The sequence below is a fragment of the Leptidea sinapis genome, chromosome 5, assembly GCF_905404315.1.
Source record: "Leptidea sinapis chromosome 5, ilLepSina1.1, whole genome shotgun sequence".
Classification (NCBI taxonomy): Eukaryota; Metazoa; Arthropoda; class Insecta; order Lepidoptera; family Pieridae; genus Leptidea; species Leptidea sinapis.
The window spans coordinates 7,262,501-7,282,948 of NC_066269.1; the positions used below are offsets into that span (position 1 = coordinate 7,262,501).

The window sequence follows — 20,448 nt, forward strand, 5'->3', positions numbered from 1 at the left end:
ACGGAAACATTCCCTCTTATCTCACTTGCTGTATGTTTGTGTTCATTATCACGTGTTTCAAATACTTAGCTGCATACATTTTTAATAAAAATTTCAAAGGCTTTTCAAAGACATGACATTTACCACACTTATCATTGAAACAATTTAACTTTACTTAATAGTATATCAAAATTAATGTATATCATATATGAATTGTAATATATCATAAAAAAATTGATATTATTCAATCAAATACGAAACGTAACATATTACATATTCACTAACTAATATCTATCTCTCAATTTCCGCTCGCCTCGTCCGATCACACTTTTCGTAACGCTCTCGTCACGCATTCACTAGTTTACTCCCCAAGGCAAGCATGCGTAAAAAAGTTTTACTCCAAAAAGTAATGACATTACCAAGATTCATCATATCATAAGTGATACAACCTGCCCATAACAATCCAGTTCCAATCAAGGTTCGATTGAACCCAAAATTATAAGCGGCATCGCAACTGCGCTCGTATATTTCAGACACAAGGTGATAATTTATATATTACTAGCTGACCCAGCAAACGTTGTATTGCCGATATTAAAATCTTGACCCGATATTATAATCGATATGAAAATTTGAAGTTGTATGTATTTTTTAATGCTGACTCATAATCAAACAAATTATAAAAAAAAATAAAAAAAAAATTCGTGTGGACCACCCTTAACATTTAGGGGGATGAAAAATAGATGTTGTCCGATTCTCAGACCTACCCAATATGCACTCAAAATTTCATGAGAATCGGTCAAGCCGTTTCGGAGGAGTTCAAAGTTTAACACACACGAGAATTTTATATATTAGGTCCTTACATATGTAATTGGCGTATTTCGTACTGGCCACTTTAATCATGATGTTCTCCTCTTTGGTAAGGAATTCCAAATTCAAATTTGTAGAGCTATTTACTCATGTATTTGTGCTTCGATGACCGTCATTCATTTTTTTTCTGTGTTTTTCTGTTTGCGTCACTCATTTTACAAAATGGAAAACTTAAAGTATCGCATTATTTACGAGTACGAGTTCCGCCGTGGCACTAGTGCTGAGGAAACGACTCGAAGGGTGAATGATACACAGTTCGTTTTTGGTTCTAACGTTGTCGTTCTGGAAATTTCGACCTGCAGAACAAGCCCCGTGGACGGCCTGAGACCCAAGTTGATAATGAAGTATTGAAGGCTATTGTGGAAGCGGATCCATCGCAAACCACGTCCGAGTTAGCTGCAGGTTGGGGTGCTTAGCAGAAACCTCCACGTGTGGGCGGTGGTGTCGATCCACGATGAAACCTTTCTTAGGCGTTCTGAATAGAGTGACACCTACCTCCCCGGTGCACCCTGGAAACATTGCGCCTGTGACTGATTTGTTATTGCGCTCGATTTTCACTAATCGCTGCGTAATGGCAGTCCTTTGCTGGCAAGTGGCTAATATCTGCTCCACTCTTCCGGCGGTTAGTGGGTGCCAACCGGAAGATTTTACAGCATCCACCTGCGTCTTTGGCCTGCGCAGTTGATCGCCGTACGCGGGGATGACGGAGTCCTGGGAGGTTGAGTGGGATAGGGGTCGGGGATTAGTTACCCCTGTAACGTAATACGCTTCCTTCGGTCCTGATTTCAAGCTAAACGGTAGCCCCGTGAGTAGCCGCCACGAGGGTAATGGTCAAGTGTCCCCGCCTTGGCGGGGCCACAGGCGAGGTTCGGCTGGTCCCCGCAAGGGGAGGTGCTCAGCCAAGCTGACGGGGTAAGAATGGGTGGAGCAACTGATGGATAGGATCGAATCCATCAGCCGCTCATCTTGAGCTCCCGATATCGCGCAAGAGGCCAACCAGCTGGACCTATATTCCCCTTGCAGCCCTGATGGTTAAGTTAACCATCCCCAGTTGCGGGCTCGGTGGAGGGTGGGGAGCAAGGGGAACGAAGTTTTTACCCGGTAAAGTATGGACAACCCAAGATCCAAAAAAACCCCAAAACAAACCAATTCCCCGGCGGAGAAATCCACCGGGACCACACAGACCTCTGGAGCGTGTTCAGCAGCTGCTGGCACCCAGAAATTACAGACCAAGGAGCCTAATAGGGAACCGTCTATGGGCACAGACGCTGCATCAGCAGTGTCTGCCCAATCAGTCAGCAGACTGGAGGCAGGTTGGTCCCTCGTATCTTACAAGGGCCGAAACCAAAACAAACCCCGAATAGGGGAGAGTCACTCGGCACAAGACAACACAGATCGCCATCGACCCAACAGGAGGCAAAGGCGCATTGCAGCTCGCCTTCGCAAGGCCAACGCTCAGAAAGCTAGCGCCTCAATGCCCTCCTCTGAACCTGAAGCGCAACCCAGCACCTCACGAGACAACCGAGGGCCTCCTTCCAACAAAGCAGGCAGAGTAGCCCAACCCTCGACATCCACCAAACGCACAAGCTTGGATGACACCAACTCTCCGAGGGGTGACCACAAGAGGGCCAAATTGCTAAATCGGCCCAAACCGACATCATACGCCAACGCTGCGAAAACCGACCCTGTTGTGGCCATAACATCTACCCCTACAGGGCATAGTGACGCGAATATGGCACAGCTTATAGAAAGTAAGCTTGAAGATAAGCTCATGACAGCCATGATGGCCGCTATGAGTGAAGACAGAGAAGGGCCTGCGTTTCTGGGCAAACCCGTCTATGATGGGGGCGTCCTAAAACTGTGGTGCTCTAATCTTAAAACATTGGAGTGGCTGAAAACTGCTGTCCCGGAAATCCAACTCCCTAACGGTGACACCCTGGCAGTAAAAAACATCTGGGAAATTCCCAACCGCGTCAGGTGTGGCATTCTACTACCAGGTGAATGGAAGGACACCAAAGCAATCGGCGGGATGCTACGGTTCCAAAACTCTTGGGCCAAAGTAGACAGGTGGTTGTTACACGCCCTTTATCACCACAACGACCACAGCTTCATCGTGGTAAGCATCCCGGAGGACCAAATCCCCAAAATCTTGGAGCATGAGCGCCGGCTTTCATTCATGCTGGGCTCAGTATATCTGAAGTTCCAGGGGCCAGGAGGTAAATACACCGAGACCTAAGGATACAAACGGTGAGGCATTCACAACAACAGGGAATAGTATAGACGACAGTGATGCACTGCCGGAACCCATGGACGCTCAAACAATTGACCCAGCAGACGGCAACTGCGCCACTAGCTCTCCCTCGGAGGAAGTGCTCGACAGCCTAAAGGAGCTCGAAGAGCTTCTGGCGGCGGGCACCAAAGGCGATGCCGACTGCACCAAGGGCATTGAAGAGCTCTGCATCGGGGATGGCGAGGAGGGTGTGCTATCCAAAGATGGCATCCCCTTCTAAGTGCAGCACCATCCAAATAAACCTCCACCATAGCGAAACCGCAACGGCCCAACTTCGGAAATGGTTGGAGGTTAACCCTACAGCTCTCGCCCTAATCCAGGAGCCGTGGGTTAGGCGGGGCCGAATATGCCATCTCTCCAATATCGGAGGTAAGCTTATACATTACTCAGGACCAGAACACCCTAGAGCCTGTATCTACATTTCTAATAATCTACATGTGCAACCCCTAACAGATTTTTGTTACAGAGACTTATGCGCAATAAAAATACTGGACAGACACATCCTTCCAACTCACCAGAGAGCGATAGTGGTCGCCTCCGTCTATATGCCTGACGGGGAAGACCCACCGCCGGAAGAACTTGTCAAACTGGTCAACTACTGCGAGACAACCAAGAGCGAGCTTATTGTGGCTGCAGACTGCAATGCACATCACCCGCTCTGGGGCATGCAAACAACCAACGAAAGGGGTAAGCAACTCACTGAATACCTTTTTTCTACTAACCTTAATATTTTGAATGTAGGTTCAGAACCCACCTTTGTAAATAGGAGGAGCAAAACAATTATAGACATCACTTTAGCAACAGAGGGAATGTCTGATTCTATATCCAATTGGCATGTGTCGAAAGAAGCATCCTGCTCAGACCACAGATGGATACTTTTTAACCTGGAGGTAAACATCACTACACCGCCTCCCAGGAGGAAACCCCGCAGAACGAATCTTACTCAGTACAAGTTGCTGATGGAATCGCGTCTAAAGGACGAAACACTCCCAGCCAGGATAATCGGAGTAGATAACATCGAAAACCAAATGGAACAAATATACGAATTCATGACTGCCAGTTATCATGCTACATGTCCCCTCACCAGCCCTCAATCAGACAGACCAAGACCCCAGACCTGGTGGGGACCTGAATTAGAAAGGCTCAGGAAAAAAGTGAGGAGACATCTGAACCGCGCAATGAACACAGGCGATCAATACGACTGGGACATCTACAAAGAGTGTAAGTCTGAATACAAGAAACGCATCAGATACAGAAGATCAGAAGGCTGGCGTAAATTTTGCAGCAGCATCCAATGCCATAACCAGGCCAACAGGGCAAGGAAATTAATCTCTAACCAACCCAGGCAAATCCTCGGATCCCTGCTGAAACCTGACGGTACATTTACCATCTCACCAGAGGAAACAGAGCGAGTTCTGACGGAAACTCACTTTCCAGGATGCAAAATAATGCAGCGGCAATCAGCAGCAATAATCGAGTGGGTAAATGAAAACATAACCGCTGAAGAAGCTGACTGGCAACAAGCACACAAGTTGGTGACAACCGATAAAATAAAGTGGGCTATAAATTCCTTTCACCCCTTTAAGTCAGCAGGACCTGATGGGATCTTTCCCGCCTTGTTGCAATGGGGAGGAGCAGGTCTCCACAACCGGCTGATCAACATTTTCAGGGCGTGTCTAGCGCATAGATACATCCCTAGGATATGGAGGGAAGTTAAAGTGATTTTCATACCTAAACCAGGTAAAAGTGACTATTCTAACGCTAAATCTTACAGACCCATAAGTCTTACCTCTTTTACCCTAAAGACCCTAGAAAGGCTGTGTGAAAGAGAACTGAGGGAGAATTACCTTAAGAACATACCCCTACTCCCCAACCAACACGCATACAGTCAAGGTAAAAGCACCGAATCTGTACTTCACGCTGTAGTGAACGTTATAGAGGGCGCACTTTCGGAAAAAACCTTTTGTCTAGGAACCTTCGTGGACATTGAAGGAGCCTTCGATAAGACAAAATTTACAAAAATAAAAGAAGCATTACACCGCCATGGAGTATGTACAACTGTCATCATGGATTGAAAACATGCTCAAACACAGAGTGATATTACTAAATGAAAGTGAGACACAAAAAGCATTTGTAGCTAAAGGCTGCCCCCAAGGAGGAGTTATGTCACCTCTTTTATGGAACTTGGTAGTAAATGATCTAATTATCACTCTAAACGAAAATCACTACTTTACGGTAGGCTACGCAGACGACCTAACTATATTAATAAGCGGAAAGTTTGCCAGTACTATATGTGAAGTAACAAATGCAGCATTGAAAATCGTGGAAAGATGGTGCATAGATAACGACCTATCAGTCAACCCACATAAAACGGAATTGGTAATGTTCACAAACAAAAGAGTTCTGGGTAACTATAAACTGCCAAAACTGTTTAACACCGAACTCCAACTAAACAGCGAAGTGAAATACTTAGGAGTTATACTTGACAGCAAGTTAAACTGGGCGGCCCACTTGGAATCAAAAATAAATACAGCTACCGTAACCTTCTGGCAATGCCGTAGAATGTGAGGATAGACATGGGGACTTGCCCCGAACATCGTACTATGGCTCTACACAGCTGTGACACGACCTATGATATGTTACGGCGCAGTTGTATGGTGGCCACGCACCAAGCTGAACACTACTTGTAATAAACTGCAACGATTCCAAAGACTAGCGTGTATGGCTACCACAGGATGTATGCGAACCACACCTACCGCGGCTGTAGAAGCTATGCTGAACCTTCCGGCTCTACACCTCTATATAAAACAAGAGGCGGCCTGCGCCGCAGTAAGGTTGAAGACATTAAATCTTTGGAAAACCACTCAATCCCCACACCCAGAGGTTCTAAATGAGGTGATTGAAAAGGAGCCTCTGCTGTTGGCAGTAAGTGATAGATCTCCAAAGGAATACATATTCGATAAGAGATACAAAATACAGCTGTATGAAGAACTGAAAGAGGACTTCAGTACAAAAGACCTCAGGATTTTCACAGATGGCTCAAAGACAAGGTCGGGCACGGGATACGGAGTGTTCTCGGATGACCTAAATATAAGAATAGCTGCATCACTAGGAGCTCATAACACTGTCTTCCAAGCAGAATGTATGGGTATCATAGAAGCAGTCACTGCTACTTTGACTCGAAAGGTAAAAGACTACTCCATCCGCATCCTTTCAGATAGCAAATCAGTACTACAAGCCCTACAAAGCCACACTATCACCTCTAAGCTAATATACAACTGTCACCAGTGTCTGAGGGAGTTATGCGAAAATAACAACCAAGTAACTCTTCAATGGATAAAGGATCACAGTAACTCACGATGGACTGGATGGAATTAAGTGGGTGTAGACAAGCAAAAGAAGCTCTACCTCAAATAGACCCCAAGCTCTCTCGCAAGCTAGTAAAACTTCCACGACCTAGGTTACGGAAAATAACTCATGTACTAACGGGTCACGGCCCTTTTAACAAGCATCTGTTCAATATAGGTGTCACCGACAGCCCACTGTGCAGAGCCTGCACGGAGGCGGACGAAACGGCCGCACACGTCATTTTGGAGTGTAGGAGTGTGGCCACATACCGGGCCAAACACCTGGGGTCACCGAGGATTCTCCCCGAGGTCATGGGTGACATCAAAGGTTTGATACATTACCTTGAGGAACTGGGGTGGCAGGATTAGCCGCCCTCCTCACCACGCAAAATAGGCGCGCTGTAGTCGTCGAGTCGCGGATAATAGCCCATGATAACCTATAACCTAGCTGCAGGTTGCGGTGTTAGTGATAAAACTGTTTTAATTCACTTGAAGCAAATTGGGAAGATTAAAAGCTTGAAAGGTGGGTACCTCACGAATTGACTGAAGCAAACCGGCAAACGCGCGTCGACTGCTGCGTTACATTACTGAACCGGCACAATAATGAATCCTGGATCTTGGATCCTGGCCAGCCAGCCAAATCCTGCCCCAAGCGAAAATTAACCCCAAAAAAGTTACTTGTAAGCGTTTGGTGGACTAGTGCCGGTATTGTTCATTGCAGTTTTCTCAAATCTGGCCAGACTATTACGGCTGATGTCTATTGTTAGCAATTGCAAACCATGATGGAAAAGCTAGCGGCTAAACAACCTAGGCTGGTCAATCGCTCCACGCCACTGCTACTTCACGACAACGCTAGACCACACACTGCACAACAGACGGCTACCAAATTAGAAGAGCTTCAATTGGAATGTCTAAGACATCTTCCGTACTCCCCGGACCTTGCTCCAACAGATTACCATTTTTTTCTAAATTTGGACCACCTCTTGCAAGGGAAAAATTTAACTCTGATGGGGCAGTCCAAATCACCTTCACAGATTTTATTGATTCCCGTCCGACTGGTTTTTTTAGTAAAGGGATCAATGAACTACCTATGAGATGGCAAAAGTGCATAGAAAACAATGGTTCATACTTTGATTAATTAAATATATTATATTTAAAAATATTTTACTTTTTGTTCCTCCCATACAAAACGCCAATTTCATATGTAAGCACCTAATATTAGATTTAATTAATTTTAAAAGTAAATAAATTAAATTTTATTCAATTTATTACTAATACCATCTAGGATAAATTTCGCATCACAGCTTCATGTCGATACAATCAGTGGTTTAAGCGTGATTGAGCCTCAAACGAAGACAATTTTCATTTTATATTATATAGATTTATAGCGTTACCAACACAGTTATCACTAACTAATAACATTGAGTATTATCCTAAATAAATATTGCATGCATAACTAAATAATTTATGTGTACTTAACACATAAATTATAAATTTTAATTGCGCATCATAAGAACCCATAGAAGAAATACAGTATAATTAGTATAAAGTAAAGTAAAAATTAATTAAAATAAACAAAACTTATTTGACTAACAGCGGCAGAATGATAAATTTACAAAAATGCATATTATATAAATGTTGAACAGCAAATATTCCGGTCTAGTAACACATCAGTTTCCGAAGTCATCCCGAAACGCAGAAAACCTCATTAATAAATAGTAGTTAAAAATACCAAAAAAACACGCTTTTTACACAAAACCGAACTAAAAAATAGAAAACAAATTTAAAATTAACATCAATTCCTGCCTTGTACACGTTGTGATAGATGAAAATTATATAAATTAACAAAAATCTTATTTTGCAAATTGAAATGAATAATAATTTTACCTAATTAATGTATTGTCTATTTTTTTAATGGAATAGGAGGACAAACGAGCGTACGGGTCACCTGTTGTTAAGTGATCACCGCCGCAAACACTCTCTTGCAACACCAGAGGAATCACAGGAGCGTTGCCGGCCTTTAAGGAAGGTGTACGCGCTTTTTTTGAAGGTACCCATGTCGTATCGTTCCGGAAACACGTGGCCGGACCTCCGCTTTGTACAGCGCTAGAATGTGGGCCGGCTTGAAGTATTGCCGTGCTCTATTAATGACGCCCAGTTTCTTTGAAGCCAATTTGGCTTTGCCCTGTAGGGCCACCTGTAGATAGCCACGGAATTGGCAATCGCTCGAGATTTCGAGACCCAGTATTCCGATACTAGGCGAGGCTTTTAGGGAAGTGTTGTCGAAGAGCGGTGATACGACAAATGGGTTTTTTTTAGTGGTAAACGCGCAAACTTGAGTCTTCTGGGGGTTAAATTGGACATGGTTCAATTTACCCCATTCCGCGACCTTCTCAAGAGAGGACTCGATAGAAGACACAAGTTTCTCCCGGCACTGGTCGACGATTTCCCGAGAGAGACCTGCATGGCCCGTGTATACGGCATCACCAGTGCTGTCATCTGCATAGAAACGAATGTTGGAGGTGTCCAACATATCATTGATATGCAGAAAAAACAGCGTAGGAGATAGCACACAGCCTTGGGGCACTCCAGCATTCACGGGCTTCGGGTTCGAGCAATGTCCGTCGACAATGACCTGTATGCTCCGCCCAGTGAGGAAGCTGGAGGTCTACTTGCACAAGCTCTCGGGAAGCCCAACTGATGGAAGTTTAGAGAGGAGCGCCTTGTGCCATACACGATCAAAGGCCTTCGCTATATCCAGGCTAACTGCCAGGCCTTCCCCCTTGCTTTCAATAGCCGCAGCCCATCTATGTGTTAGGTATACTAGAAGATCACCTGCCAACCGACCATGGCGAAAGCCGTATTGTCGATCGTTGATCAACTGGTGACCCTCTAGGTATACCAAGAGCTAACGGCTAATTATGCTCTCCATGATTTTGGAGAGCAGGGAGGTAATAGCAATAGGCCTGTAGTTTGCCGGATCCGAACTGTCTCCTTTTTTTTGGATCGGATGGACAAGGGCTGACTTCCATGAGTCAGGGACTACGCCTTTGGAATAAGAGTGCCGGAATAAACGTGTTAGCACCGGTGTCAACTCAGGAGCACACATTCTAAGCACGATTGGAGAAATGCCATCCGGCCCGCTCGACTTCCTGACGTCCAACGAAAACAGAGCTCGCCTAACAGTTTTCTGTATGAACTGTACTTCAGGCATAGAGCTCTGACACCGCGGGACGGTTGGCAGTGTTTTTCCGTTGTCGTCAAGAGTCGAGTTGGAGGCGAAAAGAGCGCACAGGAGATAGGCTTTCTCTTTTGCCGTATGGGCCAGGGTGTCATTCCTCATGTGCAACGGCGGCATGGCTACCTGAAGTTACCAAGAGCAGCTTTCGACAACGACCAGTACTTGCGTGTTCCGGTCGGGTAACTGGAAAGCTGCTCGCCGATTTTGACGACGTGTTTTGACTTTGCACGGGTGATTTGCCGCTTAAAAAATCTGGAAGCACGGTTGTATTTTCTCTTTAGAACTATGCAGTTCGGATCCTTTGTGCCCAGCGCCGCAACCCAAGTTCGATACGCCTGTTTTTTGCAGTCAGATGCTGCTTTAACTGACGCATCGAACCAGGGCTGTGATCTGCCACCGATCGGTACTACAGAGCTTGGTATAAAGATATCCATGCCCTGTAGTATCACATCGGCTACTGCAACGGCGCAGGCACTAGGATCATCCGAAGGGAAACAAACCCTACTCCAAGGGAGGATGCAAAAAAGGAACGCATCCTATCCCAATCTGCTGACTGGTAGTGCCAAACGCGGCAGGTCACTGGTGGTCTGCGACGTGGGCGTCGGATAGGCACTACACTCCTGACCAGGCAATGGTCGGACGTTCCGAGAGGGGCGTCGACAAGGACCTGGTAACCATTGGGATGTGTAGTCAGCAGAAGATCTAATAAGGACGGCATGGGGCTATCCACATCCGGGAGCCGCGTTGGCGACTCAACCAATTGGGACAGACCATACGCCAATGCAAAATTATGCACAGATCGCCCTGCGTAGTCTGTGGTACGTGATCCAAGCCATTCGGCATTGTGCCCGTTGAAATCACCTAAGACTACGATTTCAGCGGAGGGGATATGTGCAAGCACGTCGTCAATTGTCACTTGAACGCAGCCCATGAGATGATCGGTTTCTGCGTTACCACTATGGGACCTGTAGACACACGCATAGATGCGAACGCGGTCCTCTAAATCTACCCGGAGCCAGAGAGTGGACAGGTCCCTACCCTCAAAATTGCCGAGACGGCGACAGCAGATATCCTCCCTAACGTACACACATACCCCGGCATGAGGCAAAAAATTGTGCTCAATTTTGTACCCGGGGTACATTAAATATGACGTATCGCTAGGTCGAGATATCTGCGTCTCCGTAAGGAAACACAAGGCCGTCTCAAGGTGGTGGTGGACGGCGTTTAAGTTGGAGTGAATTCGCCTGATATTGCAAAAGTCCACGTTGAGTGTGGAGCGGGGTGCCGTGGTGTTACTGCCTCGGTCATGCGCGGTACTGTGCCCTCCCCAGAATACGAAGGGCAGCCCGGGCTAGAGTGCTCGGGGAGGGATTCTCCGACTCTGGTAGAGCCGGTATCCTCCTGGGGTACTATCTCTTTAGGGACCGCTTTCATAATCTTTGTTGGGGAAGGGGGGGGGGGGAATGGCCTCCGGTCCTCGACACTAACCTACACCAAACATAGCGGCACTAGGCCGCTACTTCACGCCGGTATTCTGTGCGAGTGTGGTAATTAACCCGGACGAGTCTGGCCCGATTGTGCTGACGTCAAATTCAAATATTTTTATTCAAAATAGGATGTGAAATCACTTATTGAAAGTCAATAAAACTACCACCCATTCCAAAATGAATGCCTCAGGCCTGAGAAGAATGGGCGCAACAAACAAAAGACGGCAGCGTGACTCTCCCACTTCTAAAAAGCCCTTAGTCGCCTCTTACGACACCCATGGGCCTGGGACTCCCGTATTCTTTTTATGCCCCGGGGAAAGTACATTTTTTTGTCATCGGTCCTCGATAAATCTACGAAGTTTGAACCATATCTGGCCGTTTATAGTGGGTCAAAATCGCGCCCAAATGAGTCGGTTACAAGCAAACATACATACAAGTGAAGCTAATTAAAACCTGTAAAAATGTGTAGAAGCTTTCGGAAGGCTATTATAAATAATAAATAAGTCCTTTATTTTGCTAGAAACGTGTAACAATGGGTGTTAATAGTTTTAATGTATCAATGTTATCGCCCAATGTTTCTGGCCATATTAATTCATTTTTCATTTCATTACAAAATTCTAGTTATTATTATAATTGATTTAACAGGTGTCACTACTGTTACATTTGTTTCATTTTTAATAATTTTCCACGTGGCATAACATATGTTTTTACTGTTTGCTACATAATGGGTATTACTAATTTTTTTTGATGTGGCAATACAATATTTAAGTGTTCTTGCATATTTCAAATAATTATTCTTATTGATATTGTCTTTTTTTCTACATGTTCTATATCTTAATACTCTTTTTGTTTTACACCTTATTCGAATACCGTTACTTATCCATTTGGGCTTTCCATTGGATATTTTAAATTTTTATTCTCGCAAAACAAAGCTAAATGCGTTATTGAAATCTTTTTCTTCATAGATTTCATTGAACGACAAGCTTTTTAGGTAATTTTTGAATATCTCAATATTATAATTACTATAATTACGTTTGTACATAAACATAGATATTTTATTTTCAATGTTAACACTTTCGAAACTTAGAATTTGTGCTGTGTTATGGTTAGAAATATCGTAATTATTGTAAGTGCGAATAATTTGTGTCCGCTGATTCTCGGGACTCTCAATGGAGTGGATACACTAATTAACGAGAGAATATCGGGGCAATCAATTCCACTGCTAACAATTTTATACTAAAAGAGACATTTCTATCAGAGAGTGTATGTTATAGGGATTAAGGTATGAAATTGCCGTTTTACTGTAATAGGTACTTCGAATTGACATAGAACCTTCACGGATTGAGATTTTGGATTGAAACTTTTTTCACATGGTACCTAGTTTAGTTACGATTATTGTAATTTTTGGAGTCGGTGACATTCAAGATAGGTTTGTAACTACATACATAGTTATAGGTGAGATGTGCTTGAGTCGTGAGGAGGCGAGAGGCGTGAGCGAGTCGCGGCGGAAGGACACCGATTCCAAAAACAACAATAATCATAAGTAGACTTAGATTAATTACTTAGATTGTATAAAAATACGCAATTATTTTTATACTTTTCTGTACATATTATATCTATTGTTAATGAATAGTGCTTTTGAAGTCGGTTGTTTTTTTGTTAAATTTTTTTTATTCAAGTTAGACAAGAAAGATGGTTACTTCAAAAATTCGAGTGATTTTGGAATAATTAACTAACGCGGTAGAAACAGCTCGCAATATCAAAGTTGCATTTGGAGGAAGGCCTGCTAATGAATGCACCGGTCGATTTTGGTTAAAACGCTTTCGTGATGGAAACTTTGATTTGAAGAGCGAACCATCTGGAAGACCGCCCCATACAGATGAATAACAATGAATAATTGAATGAGATGGTGGGAAGCCCATCCGAGCAAAACTAGCCAGGTATTAGCGGCATGGCTTAACGTTACCTTAACAACAATATTGACTCATTTGCGTCAAATCATTAAAATAAAAAAATATGAAAAATGGGTGACTCATGATTTGACTAATCTGTTGAAGCTTGTGTTGAAATGAAGCAATATTGGATCGAATTGTGACATGCCATGAAAAGTGGATACTTTACGATAACCGAAAGCGAAAAATGCAATGGCTGACTCCAGGTCAAACGACGCAACAGAGTCCTAAAGCAAAGCTTACCAATAAAAAGGTAATGATAACTGTTTTAGTGGTCTCAGCATGGTGTTATTCACTATAGCTTTCTCCGATCTTGTCAATAACGGCGGATGTCTACTGTGCCGAATTCTGAACAATGATAGCAAAACTCGCAGAGAAACAGCCCCGAAACTTCACCATATTGCTCCATGATAACGCGAAACCTGATACAACACGAGAAACCGTTTTAACTCTATAGGAACTGCAATTACAAACCATTTTACCACCATTTCATAGTCACCCTCCAAATTCGCCAGACCTTGTTTTTCCGGACCGGACAATAATTTTTTTCGATTTGGACAATTTTCTACGTGATAAAAAAATTTTCTTCTCTCTTTTCAGGCTTTCTTTCTCTCGGGCTGTCGTACGATACGGACCTCTCTGGGACGTCGTAACGCTGCCCGTTGAATAAACGAAAGTAATACCCACTCGTGTAGTTTTCTTTAGAAGAACCAATGAGTGGTCTTCAGCAAGATAGCAATTGTGCTGTCAACAGTAATGACGTCACACCTTTTAAAAACAATACAGAGGTTCTTTCCTCGTCATGTATGTATCTTAAAATATCACAAACGTTCGGAATAGTTGTATAATGTGTTGCATATTTCAAATTCAAATATTTTATTAAAAATATAATTTAAAATCACTTATTAAGTTTCAAATCTACAACCCATTCTAAAAAGTATGCCTCAGACCTGAGAAGGAAGGGTGCAAGAAACGCAGCGGGCTTTTTTAAATTTCTTTACAATATAATATGTAATATCGTACAAAAAAATATTATTAAATAGCCTGAGGGCGTTTGATTTGAAAGATTTTTTGTTTTTATGAAGATAAGGGACGAGACAAGCAGGACGTAATTGAAAACCCTGCCCATTACAATGCAGTGCTCAGGATTCTTGAACAAACCCAAAAATTCTGAGCGGAACAATAGTTGCGCTCGTCACCTTGAGACGCAAGAAATTAAGTCTCATTAATCCCAGTAATGTTACTACGGCGCCCTTCAGACCGAAACACTACATCATGCTTACGCATTACTGCTTCCCGGCAGAAATAGGCGCCGTTGTAGTACCCATAATCTAGCCGGCATCTTGTGCAAAGGAGCCTCCCACTGGTAGAGGCAATATAAATAGTTTTTCTATTATTTCTAATATACTATTGTATATTTGGTAGTAAGGACATCATACTATAGAGCAATATTCAAAAATACGATTAATAATTTGAGGTCAAGTTTGAATATAGTTATTTCAGTAGCTTCACGCCCTTTAATACATTATTGCACAATAAGTCTTGTAGATAACTTCTTCATGGCAGAAAAAAGCGCCTAAAAAAGTGTGTACCCAGGCCGCATTCTGAGCAAATAAGCCTGCTACCGGTAAAAATTTACCCCGATTTTCTTATAAATATAACACAATAATTAACAAATTCTCCGAGTCCAAGCGTCTCTGGTCCGTGAGGCCCCGTGAGACGCTGAGACGCGGTGACTAAGAGAGAATGTTAAGAAGATAAGAGATAAGAGAGAATGTACAAAGTACTATCTACGCGCCCTAATAGGGCTATTGGAAAACCAAGCGCTGGTAGCTATTTCGGTCAACGGACAGCCTAGCAATCCAACGCGGAAATGCTGCAAGTATTCTTGGTACACTTCCCCGTAACGATAAATTTAATTTAATGTAATTGTAAATATAGCTATAATATTTTTGTTTGAATAAATTGATACCATTATTATTATAATAATATTGACACACTTTTATACAAATATCTCGTCCTATACGATGGGTATAAGACAGTGATATATTTAATATAATATACTTGCTATAACATACATAAAAGTAGTTTATAAAACTAAAAAAACTCTTTGGCTGTAAAGATAATGAAATTAAAAATTAACAATTCCTGCCGTATCGACGATAAACGAAATAACTTTATCAAATTAATGTATTGTCATCGGTCTCGATCAATCTACGAAGTTTGAACGAAATCAGGCCGTTTAAAGTGAGTCGGTTACAATCAAACATACATACAGGTGAAGCTAATAAAAAAGTGTAATAAATACATATCATCATCCATGACTCAGAAACAAACATCCATTTTAATCATATAAATGTTTGCACCTACCGGGATTCAGAGTCTCTGCTATAGATAGTTGGATGTTGTCAAGGAGATTTTAAAATTTTTGATCAAATCCATTTCGATCTATTACACAAAAGGTGGGTGTTTTATCAATAAAGCTATCAAATGAGATATATATAGAAATATAAAGCTAAAAAAAGTGTGAATAAAGCTATTCACACTTCATCAACAATGTTTTCTCTTTTATTTGGGAAACATACAGTCTTAAGGCGATACTAAATGCCAGCGACCTTGAGCGATATGAGTTCACGGCTGCCGGCTCGCCGTCTATGTAACAAAGCCAATATTTACAAAATTCTTGCGTAGAAAACAGTTTATATGCTTACAATCCTCGTCATTCACTACTAATCTGAATAAATGAACCTACACAAAAAAATGCGTCACGCCATGCCAAAAAACTTGTTTAAGTTCAAAGAAATGTGGTAGTTCAAAAAGGCTCGGCAGTGTTAACTATAACTAACAGCACGCATTAGCAACCTACAAATAAGACTTAAGGATGTGTGTAACAGGATTAAGTAGTGTTCATAGCTCGATATACTTTCACCACAAAACTTGTCTAAAAACACCATGTTTGCGTGTTTTCTGCTTACTCTTCGCCATAATATGACAATAAATATATGAAAACAAAAAGACCTAGAGTTCCACATTTTGTAACAGAAATTATAAATTGTGTAGTGTTCAAAAAAGCTAGCAACTAAAATACTTATATTAGACCGATTTACATAAACCGAAAAATGAGCATATCAAGTTTACATAATTTGCCGATACAATCGATTAACTTGTGAAGGGATAATAGATCATATTTTTATATAAAATTTACAATGCGGCAACATAATACAAAGAATAATGAAATTACAATCAATTGCCGCAATGAATTAGTTATCTTTATAGGATGTTAAAGTGCAGGTAATATTAAGGCTTTATCATACTCGACCACTTACCAGAGCAATGCACTCCATTGACTTTGAATGTAACTTTATCCATGTCTGCTTCAAACTCGGTAAGTAAACCTACTGAGTAATTAGCAAAATAATGCGTCCGCGAATGCAGGTAACGGTCACAGTCAAGTGTATGTCGGGAGGTGTGTGATTTACATTAAACAGGTTATTTTTTGCGGTTGTTTGATTTGGAGGGGATCTATGAAAGTAGATTGACACCAAAAAAAGGTTACTTTATACTTAACAGTTACAATAAATCCACGACATTTGACATTGTTTGTGGTTGTTACTTACAGTTGAGTTTTGTAATCAATTTTGGTAACATACAGGAACGAGTGTGCAAGTCGTAGTACATAATAGCGTGTGATACACTGCATAGTATTCGCATGATACAGCCAGGCTCAAGCGATGGTAGCCCACTGGCGAATGTCTCTTGGCTATGAATCTGTGTATCAGCGACACAGTTGGTGAGATCTTTCAGGGATGGGACATTTGGTCAGGTTTGACCGAATAACTACATAGTGCTTACGTTTTAACGAAATAATTAGTGTTTTTTTTTATTTTCATGTTAAATGGATCCAATCGAACACTAAAAATAATTTATATGGCAAAACAACGTTTGCCGGGTCAGCTAGTAATATATATATATTTGCATTAATCCCCTGTTAACTATATTTTGCGGGTACTGAATCCAAAAATACTATATTAGGTCTGAAAAAATCTGACAGCCCTATTGACATCCGCAATACCAGGGGCCAAGATATACCTTTAACTCGGAGTGTACTCTTGGCTTGAAGGTATAATTGACATATTATTTATAATTAAAATATAGCGCTTGCCTAAGAACATACAACAGGAAACTACATATCCGCGGGGTTATTAAATACGAAATACAACTTATTGTTGTTTTATCATAATAAAATAACTAGTGACAACCCGCTCGTCTCCTACCCGTGTATGCTCGCCTGGTTAAGCTTAAGCAATGGTAGGTAAAACCTATAAAAAATGCTGACTAATGTAAACAAACCCATTTGTTTAAAATTGAACAATTTGTTATTTTTTTAAAGTAATAACCCTCACTTCTGGGTTGAATTACACAAATTAAATTTGTTAACAAGATTTATCTTTGCAAAGTATTTGTTTAGATTTGAAAGAGAGATATCTCAAGTCGTTGTTGGAACGTTCTAGTGAACAAACCTCATCTTTAATGTAACCATGAGAAATGTTTTAGCCTGAATAGCTTTTGATCCCGAACACCTAGAAATCCAAACGATTTTAAGCGTTTCTCATCAAAACCATCGATATATTATGGGGTTCTGTACCTCTTGTGGCTGCTGCGAATTAAAATTTCCAACGCCATCTTTATGCTTTATCTATATACTTATATACTTATAATATTATAAAGCTGCAGTGTTTGTTTGAACGCGCTAATCTCTGGTACTACTGGTCCGATTTGAATGATTCTTTCCGTGTTGGGTAGTCCATTTATCGAGGAAGGCTATAGTATCCGTAATAAAATTGCTATTTTGTAACACAAGGTGTAAAATCGAAAACCTATTTTTGCGTGCGCTGCAAAAACTATTGACAATAGAACAAAATGATGTACAGGCTATAATATAGGCAATAATTTATTACTTATAAAACTATCGCGTGAATTATACTTTATATGGCAAAACAACGTTTGCCGGGTCAGCTAGTATATTGATAACATTGACGAAATACCTAGACTACTCTTTTCATTATTGTTGGGGTAAATTTGGTCGACCTGTTTTCGCACTCCTCTACTGCTGCATTTAAGACTAAGTTAAAACAACAATTATTGTCCTTACCTTAAACCTTGTATCTTTATTCATTATTATATCCCTATCTGTGCCTTAATTTATATAATGCTGTGTATTCGCCTAAATATTCTATTGTTTACTTATCCTATCGTTCTGTTGTCATGTATGTAAAATTGTATTCTTTTGTGTTCTCAGTGAAACTATTCTAGGATATATCCAATATTGTAAATTGTATATTTATTTAACTTTATTTGTACTATCTATAGTACATCACTGGATGTATCTGTTTGCTTCCTTAATAAATAAATAAATAAGTAAATAATCACTTTGGGGTAAACAAGCAAATCTGTAGATCTATTGTCCCCCTATGTGCGCTTGGACGCACGCCCAAGCGATTATCAAAGATGATGTAAATACTACGTAATAACAGGTGGGACTAAGTAATAATTGAAATTTAATTTAGTATGAAACGTGCAGTCATTTGACATAAGTTTGAAATAGTAGTAATAACAGTATCGCGAAGTATAATCCGGCTATGTTTGAAAGCGAACAGTTGCTTAAAACGTAGTGCATTTCGGCTATTTCCGTTTTTTACAAGATCATCGGTCATCTGTCAATCTGTCAACCTACACGTTGCATACTATCGAGAGAATCGCTTTTTTCTTAGAGAGTTTCGCTAGCCTGGCGATGACATACTGAGCAGTCATTGCGATGAGGCAGTTGGGCAACGCTTACAAATTTTTTCCCTTTCATATTCGGAGTCCAATTTGTATCTAAATCACATCCTCTATCATCCTCCTATGACCTTTAAGAGGCGCAGTATATTCAAATTCAAAATAAGATGTGACATCACTTATTGAAAGTCAAAAACTACCACCCATTCCAAAATGAATGCCTCAGACCTGAGAACGGGCGCAACAAACTCAGCGGGTTTTTTTTTTTCTTCATCGAAAAAATTTGTTTACAAAGTAATATTGTACAATTAAACTTATTATTTAATAGCCTGAGGGCGGTCACTCCATTCCCAATCTGTGTTATCATTATGAAGACATGTTATAGTAACCTTTACCACACAAACGTTTATTAACAATTCTTTTGAATAACGTACTTTTGTTTTGAACATTTTCTGGGATCTTGTTGTAAAAGCATATACATCGCCCCACAAAAGACTTACTAATTCGACTAAGCCGTAGTAGTAGGCATTATAAGTTTATGTCTGTTCCTGGTGTTAACATTGAGGCCACCTTCCCACATTGCAGCGATGGCCTCACATTCCAGATGGATGTGTTAAGGACTCTCGTAGGCCCTTGGCAAAATCAACATAGGGCGATTCACTGAGGCCTAATTTTTTTGATCTTTGAGTCCTACCTGGTCTAGCTATAAGTTCTGTTCACTTATTTATTTTTGACGATATGTTATCTTAATAATTCAGGGCTTTTGGTTACAAGCCTTGCCTTCTGCGCTGATTGGAACGCTACTTGACAATATGATATTGTCAATATGTGTATCACTCCTGCTAGGTATAAAACTGAATGAACCACATCAATGTAGATGTAGCGTTCAGGTAGATGCTCTTGGGCGTCACGGGTTATCCTGCCTAAAATCGGCGGGCCGTATCAGTCGTCATGCCAGCATTAATAAAATCATCCGCAGGGCATTTGCCGCTCTTAATATACCAGCTGATTTAGAGCCAAATGGTATTATTACCAGCCTCGATGGCTTGGGCACGGGGAAAGGCGTTGGTGTGGGACGCGACTTGCGTCGACACTCTGGCTCCTTCTCATGTCCAAGTTACGTCAGTTGGTGCTGGGGCTGCTGCTTCGACTGCCGAAGACGGCAAGCGTCGCAAATATGTTAGTCTCAGTGAGTCATACATCTTGGTGCCGTTTGGTGTCGAGAGGGAAATGCTGCCAGTATTCTTCATACGCTTCCACGTAATGATAGTTTTAATTTATATAATCATAGTATTGTAAATATAGTTAAAAGATTTGTTTTCTTTGAATTAATAATACTTATACTATGTATTTGTTTATTAAAATCTTAGCAATAAATAAAAAGGAATTCTATACCTGGCTTCTGTGCAGGCTTTTAGTCTTGCCACGAAAGTATGGGTATACGCAGTGTTTCGATGACAAATTTAATAACTGCTCATTCGAGCAATTTATTAAGCGACTTTGACCA

The 20,448-nt window shown here is 41.4% G+C and overlaps 1 protein-coding gene across 2 annotated transcripts in view; it reads right to left on the reverse strand.

The window, feature by feature from the left end:
- LOC126964485 (uncharacterized) overlaps positions 1-16,547 on the reverse strand; it is a 56,165-nt gene extending 39,618 nt beyond the window's left edge. For both annotated transcript variants that reach the window (XM_050807633.1, XM_050807634.1), the window contains exon 1: positions 16,490-16,547. In XM_050807633.1, coding sequence (XP_050663590.1) covers positions 16,490-16,532 — 43 coding nt within the window. In that variant the 5' untranslated portion in view covers positions 16,533-16,547. The remainder of the gene's footprint in view (positions 1-16,489) is intronic.
- Positions 16,548-20,448: the final 3,901 nt, after the last annotated feature.